This window comes from Hippocampus comes, unplaced genomic scaffold (assembly GCF_001891065.2).
Source record: "Hippocampus comes isolate QL1 unplaced genomic scaffold, H_comes_QL1_v1.1 scaffold123, whole genome shotgun sequence".
Classification (NCBI taxonomy): Eukaryota; Metazoa; Chordata; class Actinopteri; order Syngnathiformes; family Syngnathidae; genus Hippocampus; species Hippocampus comes.
Genome location: NW_017804997.1, coordinates 530,741 through 546,571, shown reverse-complemented (window position 1 = coordinate 546,571; position 15,831 = coordinate 530,741). Strand labels below are relative to the sequence as shown.

The following is a 15,831-nucleotide window of genomic DNA, read 5'->3' as shown; positions in this document are numbered from 1 at the left end:
AATTTTTCTTCTTTTTTTTTTTTTTTTTTGAAGCCTGAAATTTTGGCAGAGTTCAAGGAGGCTAACACAAAGACAGTGTTAACATAGTATAATTTCTAACAAAGGTTGTATTCGGAATAGTCAAGATTTTGTTATTGACCCAATACTTAGTTATTTTCCAACATAATTTACACATGCTATAATTTCTTTAATAATCCTGCAGTGTGATTTCCAGGATTTCTTTATTCCCCTTCTATCTCACACAGCTGAAGTGTACCGCTATGTTACCTGTAGTTTGTTGACTGTGTGTCTTCACTAGTGAGTTAAATTTGTGTTGCACGTTGTAAACTGTGACTTGTGTGCAATACAGTAAAACTCCGACTAGTGCAGTTCAATTGTAGTTCAAGGTTGAGGCAAAAGATACATAGTGTGTACTAAAATTGTCTTCATGGTAATAATCTCCCTCTCAAGCAGAGATTGAGTGCCAGGAGTGCTACAATAATAAAGTTTACCATCCAGTGGTGAGCAGTACTGTTATAATTTAGGGCTGAAGTGGCAGAGGTAGCATATTGTAAGGTTAAAAAAAAAATTCTTAACCCTTTCAGGGACAGCGGTTACAACAGTGGACACCTTATCATGTGATCAGGTTACAGGGTGCATGAAAAGAGTTCAAGGGCCACGGGCCTCCAGTTGCCCATCTCTGGTTGTGATTGAAAATATAGATCAGTGCTTCTGATAGTCTTTAGACCAACAGAGAAGGCCTTACTGGCCCTATGGCTCACTGCTGCCATTCAATATTGTCCTGGATGATCGTCACAGAACCATTCATGTCAATTGTAGCATCATTCTGAAGACTGTGTCTGACAGAGTATATTTTCCTCTCAGGTACCAGGTGTTCACACTTCATTCGGACATGCCAAGCATTGAACAGAAAAAAGCCATGAAGACGACTCCACTGAATGTTAGAAAGATTGTAAGTCTTTGTCTCCGTATTGACATGAAGAGGATACATGTTTTGGTTCCAAAGGAAACTGTCGTTGTAGCTGGATTTTCTAATTGATTTGAAGTGTTGGGACACATGTAATACATACTGTATGTTAAATGACCTTGAGCTAGCCAAAATGGATCCATTGCAATTTTTCGCCTCCCAGATTCTTTCTACCAACATTGCCGAGACAAGCATCACCATCAATGATGTTGTTTTTGTGATTGATTCTGGAAGAGTCAAAGAGGTACGAACATTTTCCAAAAGATTTCCCAAGAACTCCAGTTTATCAATAGATAAAAGTATCTGTCAACAAACAAAAAAAAAATTGTTCAAGTTTACCATTTATAACAGCACGCAAAAAAAGGACACATATTGGCTATTTGTAAAAATATTTTTATTATTCAACAATGCTCCCATGCGAGTCTATGTATTGAATCCACTCTCAACTCATTCATTACAAGGAAGTACTATTTGTAAATATTTGCATCAATAAAAGGTGGGGATTCAAAATGCAAAAGCAATACAGTGCATGAAATAATTGATAGTTGTTTTGCCAGTTATGTAGATTCAAATCTTGTTGATTATGTACCACCTTTATCCTTCATTGTACTTGTAAATCTGTTTAAATGTGATCATATCTGTTTGTCTCAGGCGCAGTGCTAATTTTTCTTCCTGGATATGATGACATTGTGTCGCTCAGGGACCGTATCCTCTATAATGACAAGAGATTTTCCACCGTTTCCAAAAGGTAAAATGTAAAATAATTTGGTAAGATGATTCATGCTAATGTAACGTTTAATAGTGCACCAAACACTGCTGGTTTAAATTGAGTGGTATTTCATGTAACAAATAGGAAATTTGATTGGATCGCAGGTGTCTCTGTTGGCAGTTCCTCATTACTTATCGTATGTAGGATGCAATTGTGACAGTGTTCTGTTTATTCCAATTGGCAAAGTACAGTATTTCATATAACTAAATGAGAAAAGGGCTGTCACTTGTATAGCGCTTTTCTACCTTGGGCACTCAAAGCGATTCACACCGTTGCCTCATTCACCTACTGATGACAGCAACTGGGGGTTCAGTAACTTGCTCAAGGACACTTCAACGGCGCTAGTGACATAGCAGCCACAAACATGCCCACGAGGTTTAACAGCGGAGTGCAGTTTACCTCTATTTACCCCCCGGTTGCGATAAGCCACACATGGCAAAATATAAATACTGTATAGTATGCAAATAACTAAAGTTAGACTCAATATTTTGAAATGCATCCTTTGTCATCCTTTGACAGTGATACAAGGCTTACTGTGCCTAGCAAAAGTCTTTGCCCCCGCTTGAACTTTTTGACCTTTTGCGACATTACAGGCTTCAAAAATAGATGTGAAATTGTTTTTTAATTTTTTTGTGTGAAGAATCAACACCATGTGTGACACAGTCAGGAAGTTGAACAAAATTTAAACCACATTTTTTACTGTTTTGTTTTTTTACTGAAAACACTGGAATATTCAGAAATCATCTGAGAACTTGTAGAGTCAGTTGGCTGCACTGAGAAAAAAGGGTGAATAATTTTGCACGCACTACTTTTCAATTTCTTTTGAAACAGAAAAAAGTTTCACATAGCATATGTGTCATTCCATTTCACATTTGTTGCCCCTCTCGGTCTTGATTCTTTACAAAAGGAATCCAATTTTACTTCTTTTTTTTTTTTTTTTTTTGAAGCCTGAAATTTTGGCAGAGTTCAAGGAGGCTAATACAAAGACAGTGTTAACATAGTATAATTTCTAACAAAGGTTGTATTCGGAATAGTCAAGATTTTGTTATTGACCCAATACTTAGTTATTTTCCAACGTAATTTACACATGCTATAATTTCTTTAATAATCCTGCAGTGTGATTTCCAGGATTTCTTTATTCCCCTTCTATCTCACACAGCTGAAGTGTACCGCTATGTTACCTGTAGTTTGTTGACTGTGTGTCTTCACTAGTGAGTTAAATTTGTGTTGCACGTTGTAAACTGTGACTTGTGCAATACAGTAAAACTCCGACTAGTGCAGTTCAATTGTAGTTCAAGGTTGAGGCAAAAGATACATAGTGTGTACTAAAATTGTCTTCATGGTAATAATCTCCCTCTCAAGCAGAGATTGAGTGCCAGGAGTGCTACAATAATAAAGTTTACCATCCAGTGGTGAGCAGTACTGTTATAATTTAGGGCTGAAGTGGCAGAGGTAGCATATTGTAAGGTTAAAAAAAAATTCTTAACCCTTTCAGGGACAGCGGTTACAACAGTGGACACCTTATCATGTGATCAGGTTACAGGGTGCATGAAAAGAGTTCAAGGGCCACGGGCCTCCAGTTGCCCATCTCTGGTTGTGATTGAAAATATAGATCAGTGCTTCTGATAGTCTTTAGACCAACAGAGAAGGCCTTACTGGCCCTATGGCTCACTGCTGCCATTCAATATTGTCCTGGATGATCGTCACAGAACCATTCATGTCAATTGTAGCATCATTCTGAAGACTGTGTCTGACAGAGTATATTTTCCTCTCAGGTACCAGGTGTTCACACTTCATTCGGACATGCCAAGCATTGAACAGAAAAAAGCCATGAAGACGACTCCACTGAATGTTAGAAAGATTGTAAGTCTTTGTCTCCGTATTGACATGAAGAGGATACATGTTTTGGTTCCAAAGGAAACTGTCGTTGTAGCTGGATTTTCTAATTGATTTGAAGTGTTGGGACACATGTAATACATACTGTATGTTAAATGACCTTGAGCTAGCCAAAATGGATCCATTGCAATTTTTCGCCTCCCAGATTCTTTCTACCAACATTGCCGAGACAAGCATCACCATCAATGATGTTGTTTTTGTGATTGATTCTGGAAGAGTCAAAGAGGTACGAACATTTTCCAAAAGATTTCCCAAGAACTCCAGTTTATCAATAGATAAAAGTATCTGTCAACAAACGTCCTCTTCTTCTTTTGTAGAAATCATTTGATACCATCAGTCGCATGTCAATGTTAAAGACAGTCTGGATTTCAAAAGCCAGTGCTCTTCAACGAAGTGGAAGGTAACAACAATTATGTCCATATTCAGAGTTTGTTTTAGCAATTGCGGTTCCAGTGGTGAGCTAACACAACTCTGTTGTTTTCAAATGTTGTCTCTCCTCAAGTTAGTTTCATGCTGCAATTTTATGGAACATAAAATTCCAAAGGCACAGTAACTTCTTACAAGTACAATCAATCCAAAAAGCTAGTGCTAAACTAAAGATCCGTTGCACATGGAATCAAAACTTTCTGCTCCTCAGATTGTATTTTGATTGATCTACATTTGAAATACAGTGGTACCTCTACTTACTTAATTACGTATTTTTTTCAAATGTATGTTTCAATTCATGTCACAAAGTGCATTTGCATTTACACTCAAGACGGCAAGTTTTAGTGTTTATGTTTCACATGCAAAGATGGCCCCCTGTCATCTGAAACTTGTATACAGTGGTACCTCTACTTACGAAATGAATTGGTTCTGGAAAAAAAATTCTTGGCTAGAAAATTTTGTAAGCAGAGACGCCTTTTCCATGTAAATGCCCTAATCCGTACCAAGCCCCGCCAAAATTCAGACATTTGTTTTCTTAAGAATAAAAATGCATCAAAATATGTAACAAATGCATGTTACAGTTAGATTATTGCCCAATAAATGAGAGTTGTGCATAATGTAAAAAACTAAGAAGAGAATAAAGAATAAAATTGGTGGTCATTTAACTTGTAACTGCGCCCTCATCGTTTTTTGCCCTCTTTAATTCATGTTCAAGTGGTTTTTGCCTGGCGTTTTGTAAATAACTGATCCAAGGACATTTGCTTTTGTCGGCTTTTAACAATCCTTCAAAAATGTCCAAGGCAAACATCAGCATAGTGAGCGAGCGCCCGACTGGTGAACACTTTTTCTGGGTGATTCACATTTACGTAAAACTATCGTAAAGCCTCATGGTCCAAGGGGCAAATGACAAGTATGCTGCATAGACACATATACAGTATATCTTATTTATCCATCTACACACAGACACATCCAGTAGAGGTCCCTCTTAGCCAATGGGATGCCAGGAAGATGTTAACAGCCAATGGCAGAGGAGCTATAAGTATGTTGCGTTCAGGAAACTCGGAGCTGCGAGTAGCCCATGCTGTATTTTTACCTTTCGTATCTTCAAATTTCTTTTGTAACAAGAGGCAATATTTTCCTGTTGAGGCATTTCGTAACTTGAAAATTTCATATGAAGAGATGTTCGTAAGTAGAGGTGTACCACTGTAGCTGTGTCCATTTACTCAGTGACAAAAAGTAAGTGTTTGACAATATGGAACAAGGAACTGAAAATCGAGCATGTCCACAGAGCGGGGCGCTGCCAACCAGGAATTTGCTTCCACCTCTTCAGTCAACTACGGTTCAACAATATGCAAGAGTATCAGGTTCCACAGCTGCTACGGATGCCTCTGCAGGTAGAACCCATTTTCAATTTTGATATCAAAAAGTAAAGTTTGTTGCTGTGACGACTATATATGACTATTGTGCCCATGTCCAAACATGCTGGCAACACAGAACCATAAACACCAGAGACGAACTCAGGTCAAGTTAAAGCCGTCACGTTACTATTATCAGAATCTGATTAATATTAATTGAAGCAAATAGAGGAATTCTGGGATCTTTTCACCCATTTCTTTTTAAAATATGCATTTTATATAGACCACACCATAAAATGAAAAAACTATTCATAAAATGAAAAAATAATAGAAATTAAAAATAAAAGAATAAATACACAATTCATGATTTAAATGAAATTCCGATATATTTTACGTTTCTAAGATATAGTGTATATAACAGGTGCGAAACTCAAGGCTTGCGGGCCACATTTGGCCTGCCACATCATTTTATGAGGCCCGCGAAAGCAAGTCATGTGCCTCAACTTTCTTGATCCTTGCTAAAATCTGGACCGAAATGTCAAATTGTAATGAATTATGTTGGGATTTTGCGATAATTTTGTTCCCCTGTTTACACTCACTTGAACAATACTTCAACAAACAAAATAGTTGACTTATTTCAAAACTAGTAATTCATCAGTTTGTTGTGTCCAAGTAATTATACGATGTGATGTTTAAACATTTACAGTACAGTATTCGGTTTCACTGTTGTAACAGCCCTCCAAGGGAGGATAGGATGTAAGTCCCAAATGGACCACGACAAAAAATGCATTTGACACCACTAATATATATATCATTATATTGCACAACTGTAATTCTCAGGGAAGAACATGAGTATGTTTTATCTGAAATAACGTAATATAAACTCATAATTAGCAATTGCATATACATACATATAAAATCCCATTTTACAGTGGAACATGAAGAACAGCAAACAATTGTCTCCGACCTGGATAGAACCTAAATGATATGGAATAATGACCTATGGAGGACGCAGTCAACATAGGCCTGCACTACATCCTCAAGCACCTCGACAGCACAGGGACCTATGCAAGGATCCTGTTTGTGGATTTCAGTTCTGCGTTCAACACCATCATCCCGGAACTCCTCACCCCCAAACTTCTCCACCTCGGTGTGTCCCCTACGATCTGCCAGTGGATCCTCAGCTTCCTGACGGGACGGACACAACAGGTGAGACTGGGAAGAACATCATCATATTGAGCAGGTTTTGAACCAGCGCTGAGTGTACTGAAAGCCAGAGAGTTTCCCAATACATTACCAGTGACTGTGAATGGCAAGGTACTTTGGTCATATAAGACGCGACATATTGGGGTTTTCCCATGGAAAAAAATAACTACGTGTTTAAAGTTTTATTTTCACACGATACTGAGCAGGTTTTGAACCTGCACTGACTGCACTGAAAGCCTGCAGTTTTACCACTACACTACCAGTGACTGTGACGGGCAAGGCACTTATGTCATACATGACGCTACATATTGGGCGTTTTCCCGTGGAAAAAAAGGAACCAAGCGTTTGGTGCTATCTTTTCACATGTCACTCGCCACAAAAAAGGACAAAATCCGACTTCAACGGACAGTTAGGACGGCGGAAAAAATCATTGGCACCGCACTACCCACTCTTGAGGACTTGCACACTCAAGAATCAAAACAAGGGCACGGAAAATCCTCCTGGATCCCCCGCACCCTGCCCACCACCTTTTCTAGCTACTCCCCTCAGGCAGGCGCTACAGATCCATGCGCACCAAATTCAGCAGACACTTAAACAGCTTCTTCCCTCTCGCCAATAACTCCCTAAACAGTCACTGACGTAGTCACTCTTCTTGTACAACAAATACTACTACTGGTCACTCTAAAATGGGTCAATGATTTTCTGCACCAACTGTACAATTGTCATAGTATTGTATTCTACCACTGATCACTTTAGCTCTGCTTGATACTTTGCACATTGTCTCACAGTTGTCACTGGGTGGTACCACCGCACTACGGTTCACTTACATTACGAAATGTCCTTCCATACCTATTTGTCATGTCCTTGTTTATGATGATACTAATACAGCGTGTTATACCGGAGACAAATTCCTTGTGTTCTACATACTTGGCCAATAAAGATGATTCTGATTCTGATTCTAAAATTCCTTCACAAGGCATTCATTTTTAATTTTCAACTGTCATGTTTTGTGTGTGTTTGTGTGTGTGTGTGTGTGTGTGTGTGTGTGTGTGTGTGTGTTAGGAATTATGTCTGCAGACCAAATTGCTGACTCCCTCTCCAGTATCAGAGTTTTTGTCCAAAGCTCCACAACCTCCTACCGCACACGCTGTAAAAAGTGCCGTGCAGATGCTTAAGGTCAGGAATGTTAACTGATGATGATGATTGCTTCACAATGCACCACACCCACACATCTTCCGTCTTGTTTCAACCTCGTCTTTTTCATCAGACAATAGATGCAATGAACCAGAATGAAGACCTGACTGCTCTTGGCTTCCATCTGGCCGATCTACCTGTTGAGCCCCATCTGGGAAAGATGGTGCTATGTGCTGTGGTGCTGAGGTGTCTCGACCCCATTTTGACAATTGCCTGTACACTAGGTTATCGGGACCCCTTTGTTCTTCCTGTCCAGGGCTCTCAGAAGAGAGCTGCTCTTCAGTGCTGTAAACATTATTCTTCCAACACCTTCAGTGACCAAATGACCATGCTGAGAATTTTCCAGGTACTTTAAATTGTCTATTGAGCACCCAATTCAACAGTAACTCACATTTTTATCAATGCGCACAGAACACCGAATGTATAATTTTTTCTAAACCTCTAAAATACATGGATATGCTGTACTGACATGACATTGCTTTTGGTTTGTCAGGCATGGCAGAAGGCTCGCAATGATGGCTTGGAGAGGTCCTTCTGCGAAAAGAACTTTTTGTCCAATGCCACCATGGAAATGATTCTTGGCATGCGAACACAACTGCTGAGACAGCTTCGTGCAACTGGTCCGTTCTAATTTACACTAAAATCTTCAAAGGCCCCCAGTGTTTGTTTCTATGCATTTCTTTGAATTGGCATCCTGAAATATTTGAATCTATTGAAGTGGAATGAATTCTCCTGACATTATTCCCATTTTTCCTCAAGGCTTTGTGAGGGCCCACGGAGAAAGTGATGTACGTGGTGTGAACATCAACTCAGAAAACTGGGCAGTGGTGAAGGCGGCCCTGGTGGCTGGCATGTACGCAAATCTGCTTCATATTAACCCTGAGACAAACCTGCCCTCTAGTAATAAGGAGAAGAAAGTCAATTTTCACCCTACGTCCACATTGAATCAGTCCCAGAACAAGGAGGTATGTAGATGAAGTTACTGTATTCTTTTGGAACAAAATAATTATTTCGGTGGGTATGGATGCAAAATACAAACATCGTTGATACGGCAACCTGTCAAATGGTTCAATAACGTGGCTTAGTCTGAAACAGGGCCAGATCCCATTTGGACATTTGCGAAAAACAGTGTGGGCAGTGAATCTGCAAATTTGTTTTGAGTAAAAGTTGACTTTATGTTTGACTTTAATTTCATCTCACCTGGAACATGAAGGATAAAGTGAGAGTACAAGTCCATCCATGCAATGGGTTCATTTGTTACCCGCGGCAATGACGTGACATCATTTTTAGTAGAAATCTACATGAAATCAGGAGCGTCGCCTTATATCCCCAAATATTTTTACCTCCACCCACCTCACTACTCTGTCAATCTGAGATAAAATGAGCCCCTACGCATGGGACCAGACACTTTTTTTGTTTTGCACATTACAGTACTTGACATGCTTTGTGTGCTTCCGTGTTAAATCATGGACGGGTTCCGTTCACATTAGGAGTGGCAATTTGTTTTTGGAGTGTGAGTGAGTACATAAAAAGATCGGATTTCACAAAAATTCCAAATTGGACACCATGCACTATAATGTGAATGTAGCCTAATGGTTGAAGCTTTGTAGGTGGAATTTTTTTCCCATTCTTGTTTGCTTTCCAACTGAATTTGCTCAACAGTTCAGGGGACTCTGTCGTATTTTGGAGCATGTTGCAGGCATCAAATTCAAAATGACAATATATGGAAGAAAAAAAAAAGAACGAAACTGACATGAGTTTTAACATCAAATATCTTACCTTTGTGGGGTATTCAGTTGAATATAGGTTGAAAAACATTTGCAAATCATTGTATGCTGTTTTTATTTACATTTTATACAACATCCAAACTTCACAGGAATGGGGTTTTGTAGTACTGTAAATCAAATGCCTTTTTTTTTTGTTTGTTTAATTCTCTCCAGGGTAATTCAACTAAACCACAGGGCCTTCCCACAGACTGGCTGGTCTATGATGAGATGAGCAGAGGCCACAGGATTGCCAGTGTTCGCTGTTGTACTTTGGTGACAGCCATCACTGTAGCCATATTTGCAGGCGGTTCCAGACATCTTTGCTCTGCCCTGCATGAAGCTACTGTTCAGAAAGGTACTCTTACGCAAGCAAAACAAAGTACACATGTACCGGATTTTAAAATCACAAATCCACCTGCTGTTTTTGTAGCTACGTTATCTGCAACATTGACTTAATTGTAGTTTGCCAAATGACTTACAAAGCAAAATGAAGTGCAAAAAATGACAAAATGTTCTGTTATAAAGCAAGACCATCAAGCAAGCAGCATCATTAAGTGCTCTAATGGTTTCAGTTTCAGCCAGATCTCATCATATCGCCATTTTGAAAAGGAAAGATGGATTTCTAACTGAATTCACCTTTTTACTGCCATATTTGAACCAGCTTCTCTGAGAAGTCACAAATAATTCAAACAGCATCCAACTAATTATTTTTATGTTCAGTCACATAATTTCTTTATCAAGAAGCAACACTTGGTTTTTTAAGCTTAGATTTTAGCATTACAAATATTTTGAGGAATGAGCTCTACATTTTCCTTGACACGGGGAACAAGATTTAGTAAATTATCAGGAATGTAAATTTACAGCGACAACAACATTGGGTGGTGGTCTAAAAAAGAAATGCAAGAGCTATTAGCCAGATAGGGACATTTTGTGACATTTCTAATTCATTTGGGTGAGACAATACGTCTGATTGGACATCATCTGCAAGAAGTTATTCTTGCTGAAGTTCTGACTTGTTTTTACTCATTGTTATGTGATCTAAAAAAAAAAAAAAAACATTTAAAAAAAATGTATTGATACAGTGCTGTGAAATAGTATTTGCCCCCTTCCTGATTTCTGTGTTCTTTGCATATTTATCACATACAAAGGTCTCATTTCATCAAACCACTTTTAATATCACACAGACTGACTACCCAAAGAAATACACCAAACACACACACACACACAAAAAAAATCCCAAACTACCTGTCCCAATGTGAAAAAGTCATTGCCCCCCCTATGTTAAATGACAAAGTAACTGACTAATGACAGTTTTGCGAAAGCTGAATTCACTTCCACAGGCAACACCCAGGCATTACATTTGTTGAATCAAGAAATCACATAAAATAGAATCTATCAGCCAAAGTGAAGTAGGCTACAATGTACAGTGATTCCTCGCTACTTCGCGGTTCATTAATTGCGGGTTCAGTGCATCGCGGATTTTTTCAAACATGTTAAATTTTTTATTTATTTATTTTTTTTTAATATATACATGAAGTACAGTACTGTATATGTTGCTCTATGTGACTCGCTGTTGTTTAGCAGCTTCTCGCGGACCGTTTGCGGACTTAAAAAAAAAAGTTATTTTTTTTAACCTGTTTATGTTAATTGGACGCTACTTCGCGGATTTTCGTTCATCGTGGGTGGTTTTGGTCCCCATTAACCGCGATAAACGAGGGATTACTGTATCTGTGGTGGTCATGTGAACACTTTTGTGAGAGCTCGACAAGTTTGTGTTGTTCTCCTTTTATTCCATTGGCAAAAGTTGGTTTATTTTGTTGGAGTTGATTCAAAATATGCTGCCTCTTTAGTCTTATGTTCTGTCCTTCAGACAGTCCAGTGGATGATATGAGTGACAGTGAGACAGAGGACGCCGACGCCGCCGAGTTGAGAATTGATGAGTGGCTCATCTTCCAGACAAACAGTGAGGTGTGGAGAAATTGACGATAGCTATCTTTCAATATGTGCTATCAGAGTGTACAAACTAATTAGTCTACAATTAATATGTTAACTGTTAGACTGAATTCTAGAGACAAATAATCTATTTTATCAAAGGACAAATGCTATTCACGCTCCATAACTATACAGATTTATTTTTTTTGTAAATTCAAATTGTTTGAAATGATAAATAAATAATAAGTGATAGCATTCGTAGCCGTTGCCATGAAGCTTAAAAATTAAGCCAGGGCATGTTTGATTTCTGCTGATCACCACCCATCTTAACTGAGCGATTGAGACGGGAACTATCCAGATGCAATGTAAGTATCTGTGGAAATGTCACAGAGCATTCAGACAAAGCATCTGCCAATAGAACTGGAATCCAGGCTGAGTAGCTTAAACCCACGAGGAGCATCAAGACTGAGTAACTGAGTCAAAGGCTATAGCATAGTTAGTTTGTTGTGCCAGCTCTCAGGTTTGATGGTGTAGTTGCATTTCAACCCAAATTATTTAATCGTAGTCTGAAGTAAATTGCAATGACCAACCAGGGTTTTTCTAAGTTATCGTCCATTATAAATTGAAGATTGATCAGTAGTTTACTTGGAACAACTAATTTAATCTATCAAATTTACTCCAGCAAAAAAAAAAAAAAAAATCTTGCATTATTTTTAGTACTGTGCTTGTTTCAAATAGGCAATCTTAGTTTTTGTATCCAGTACTTACAGGTCTTATTATGACTTTGGAATATCTTGTCAGTCAGCAGAAATGGTGTTTGACCTGAGAAACAAGTGGAATAATCTGTTCATCAGGAGAATCTGTTGCCCATCAAAACCCTGGTTGAAAGATGATGAGATGACCATTCAAACCCTCTCTTCAGTAAGTCACAATTTTTCAGTTTTCAGAAAAACTTCTGTTGAATTTTTGTGTACTTAAGTTTTGCACCCTTGCAACACTAGCCAAGAGTGTCCAGTTTCACAAGCTAGTTGACTGGACCACCCCAACCTGAGTCGCCTCACACATATGCCTTCTGTATTTAACATTAGTGCACAACTGCACTGCAAAACCTAAACTGTTTCACCGACTGTCTTGCTGCAAAATTGGACACAGCTCTCGATGTAGCCCCATGACACTGCAAACAACATATGCAACCGCCAATTATTGTTAAATGAATTCCTCTGTCCATAATAACTGAGCCAAATGATATTTGCACGTTGAAAGATTTATGCAGTTCTTGTTTTTGATCTCATTACATTAAACATGTTTTTTTGGTTTTTTGTTTTTTGTTTTTATTTGGTCAAAACATTGTTTTTAAATTTGCCATCTATTTATTGCTATACAGTCTTCCACTGCCCAAGTCATGGTTCGCCGCTCTGGAATTCATGTATTTGAAAATTCAACAATTGGCAGAATTTAATGGTGAACACATCCTCTGTCAATCATTGTTTCCGAGCTCTTTCTGAAACACCCAAGATGTCCCAAGAAAGCGCCTAAATTCTACCCAAGCCCTGTATGCACATATGAAAAGTCATCCCAGCTACATTCACATTGCAGGGAGTGATGCCTGATTCAGATTTTTTAAGTGTTTTGATGCAGTCGTTCACATCACCAAACAAGTGCAACTTTTGATGTGAATGGAATGCATCCGTGAAGTGACAGGCATTTGCACAAAAGACAATGTCGAGTGACACGCATGTGCACAAAACATGACCAGATGGCGCAGTTTTTACGGAAGTAAATATGGCGCTGTCTGTTCGGGCTCACCTCATTTCTCTCTTTGTACCTTCCTAGGACCTCACTCCTGTGTTTACATGCTTGCACCTTGCAACAGAGATCCAATCGATTAGATTTGGATATTGACAGAGTAGCGAGGCGGGGGAGGGAGAAAGATTTTGGGGGAAATGAGACGACTCTCCTCTGTCCTCATTTCATGGAGACCTCTACTCAAAATGACATCATGTCATTGACTTGCATAATAAATGAACTGTCTGAGTTATTACTATCGCATAAAAGTCCACTTTATTCTTTGCTTCAAGTGTCAAATTAAATCTAAAATTAACACCATTACTCGTCGCTTTACGGATACAAGGACGATCATGAGCAGTCTATCCAAAGCACTCTCCCCCTCCTGTGTTCCGCCCATCTTTGGCTTTTGATGACGTGTCTGTTGGATGAGCGTGACCTGAGGGCCCATATTGCAGACGCATCTGATGCCTATTTGATAAATGCCTACATATGAAAGACACCCGGGTCAGATTTGAAAAAAAAAATTGAATTGTATGGTTCACATTGCAAAAAAATCGAAAATGACCTTCGATGTAAGCGAATGGCCTTAGATGTTTCACCCCTCATCTGAGCAGGTTCATGCATAAGGCTATGTAGGACAGCAGTATCCTGAGGGATGGTGTGGAAAACCAATTTATGTTTGAAATTAAAAGCATGTTACCAACCGCAAAAGGTGTTATTAATCAGTGTATTCCTCACTGCACTTCAAATTGCTTCTCTGGGAATGGGGGATCTGATCTTCGTAGTGTGTGACCAGGTTTGAAAAAGTACCGAAATCCTTCAGAGTTTCTCAGATAGACCTGAGAGGTATGAAATGAAAATATTGGTGCTATTGAGGTCTGAAAAATATGCATAGTATGTCTCCTTGAATGCTTCACAAAGTTGACACACAGATACACTTTCCTAACATATTCAAATTTCATCCTGTAGGTGCTTACAACAGAAGAGCATGGAGCAGGCTTGACTCAGCCCTCAGGGATAGGCCAGCGTCCCTGCCCTTTAATGTCAGAAAGGTTCATCCAGAGCTCGAAAAGCAACCCAAAGCTTACCTGCGACACCACTGATGACGGGTAACAAGATACCATCTACTTTTCAGTACATTTAATAGCCTTGTTAGAGAAACTTGAACAGGAGTCCGTGTCCTGCATCCAAAGATTTTCCTACACGCTATTTTTTTATTCATGTAAGTTATCAACCTTGCACTTCTTGTGGTAGGTATTGTTTAAATCAGGGGTTCCGAACCTTTTTAGACGCAAGATCTACTTTTCAAGTAGCCAACTTTCCGCGATCGACCAGTTCTGTGTCAACATTGTAAACCCACACACCTTTTCCAGCCTTAAGTAACATCTGTTTACTTCCTGTCATGCGAGTCACATGCTATATCTAGGTCAAAGATGACCTACATTTTTTAAAAACTTTTGGTGGATGTAAGACTGATAGGGTACGCAAGCTGTTGTGCACCCCAACTCAAAATATATAATAAAATGTGCCCCTCCCCCTCCCCAAAAGAAAAAATGTTTTATTTTTTTTTCTTCCCCCACATCCTTTGCAATCTTCGACTGGTTGGGCACTCCTAGTTTAAATAATTTACTGAAATGTTGAGGCCCTACAAAATGCGCAATAGTTTGCAACCCTTTGCATGTATTTAATACATGTCCAAGAATTCTTGAAATATTGTTGCATTCATAGCTTTAAATATCTGCTTGTCTTAGACAGAGTGTAATTAAAGCAAGCATTTGCTGAGTAATATCATTTTAACACTGTAACCCCCCCTTCCCCAACCCTTGCTCCCACATGTTTAGATGCTCTAGGGTGCCAGGAGTCTCAGGCCAATGTCAGAAGAAACCATATAGCAGTGATAAGTCTTCACTGAGCAAAAAACATCTCGTGGAGCAACGTCTCTCCTCCAGGAATTTCGCCTCTTCTGTTAACTTGAACAGTCAGTTTGACAGCGCATTCTCTTCTTCCTCAGAAAAGGTATTCCCAAATTTAAATATCTGATCCGTACATCCGTTGCCCAGTTTTATAGAAATAAAGCTGAATATATTTTTGTTCATTGTAAAAGTCCCATGTTCGATATTTCAGAAGCTCAAAATAGCTCTTATCCATTCCTCTCGTGGACTGTGTTTCACGTTACAAATCCCAAATTCCCAAGAGTAAAAAATTGTTGACAGTGGCAAGGAGAAAAAAAAACTTGAGTGAATCAGACTTGAACCACTTAGATGAAATGGGAAGAATTCTCAGCTTTCGCCTGAAAACCATCCACACAAGAAATTAAGCCTGCAGCTTGAAACTGTTTACCAAAGTAATGTACATATATTTCTGCGAATGGGGTGCTAGAGGGAAGCAAGTACAGTGCTGGAGTATTTGTTTAACTTGTTTAACAACGAAGAAAAAAATCTGCAGAAGTTGGTTCATTTGGTCTTCTAGGGGTTGTGTTTGAATGTCATGATCTTTTTCTTAGGTTGTGGTTTGTGATTGTGTAAAAAAAAA

The 15,831-nt window shown here is 38.9% G+C and overlaps 1 protein-coding gene across 1 annotated transcript in view; it reads left to right on the top strand.

The window, feature by feature from the left end:
• Window positions 1-15,831, top strand: part of ythdc2 (YTH domain containing 2) — a 29,698-nt gene extending 13,867 nt beyond the window's left edge. Inside the window, exons 17-29 of the mRNA XM_019894337.1 lie at window positions 865-952; window positions 1,131-1,211; window positions 3,950-4,032; window positions 5,347-5,452; window positions 7,682-7,795; window positions 7,887-8,159; window positions 8,307-8,433; window positions 8,573-8,778; window positions 9,754-9,934; window positions 11,450-11,547; window positions 12,313-12,432; window positions 14,269-14,408; window positions 15,141-15,831. Coding sequence (XP_019749896.1) covers window positions 865-952; window positions 1,131-1,211; window positions 3,950-4,032; window positions 5,347-5,452; window positions 7,682-7,795; window positions 7,887-8,159; window positions 8,307-8,433; window positions 8,573-8,778; window positions 9,754-9,934; window positions 11,450-11,547; window positions 12,313-12,432; window positions 14,269-14,408; window positions 15,141-15,339 — 1,816 coding nt within the window. The 3' untranslated portion in view covers window positions 15,340-15,831. The remainder of the gene's footprint in view (window positions 1-864; window positions 953-1,130; window positions 1,212-3,949; window positions 4,033-5,346; window positions 5,453-7,681; window positions 7,796-7,886; window positions 8,160-8,306; window positions 8,434-8,572; window positions 8,779-9,753; window positions 9,935-11,449; window positions 11,548-12,312; window positions 12,433-14,268; window positions 14,409-15,140) is intronic.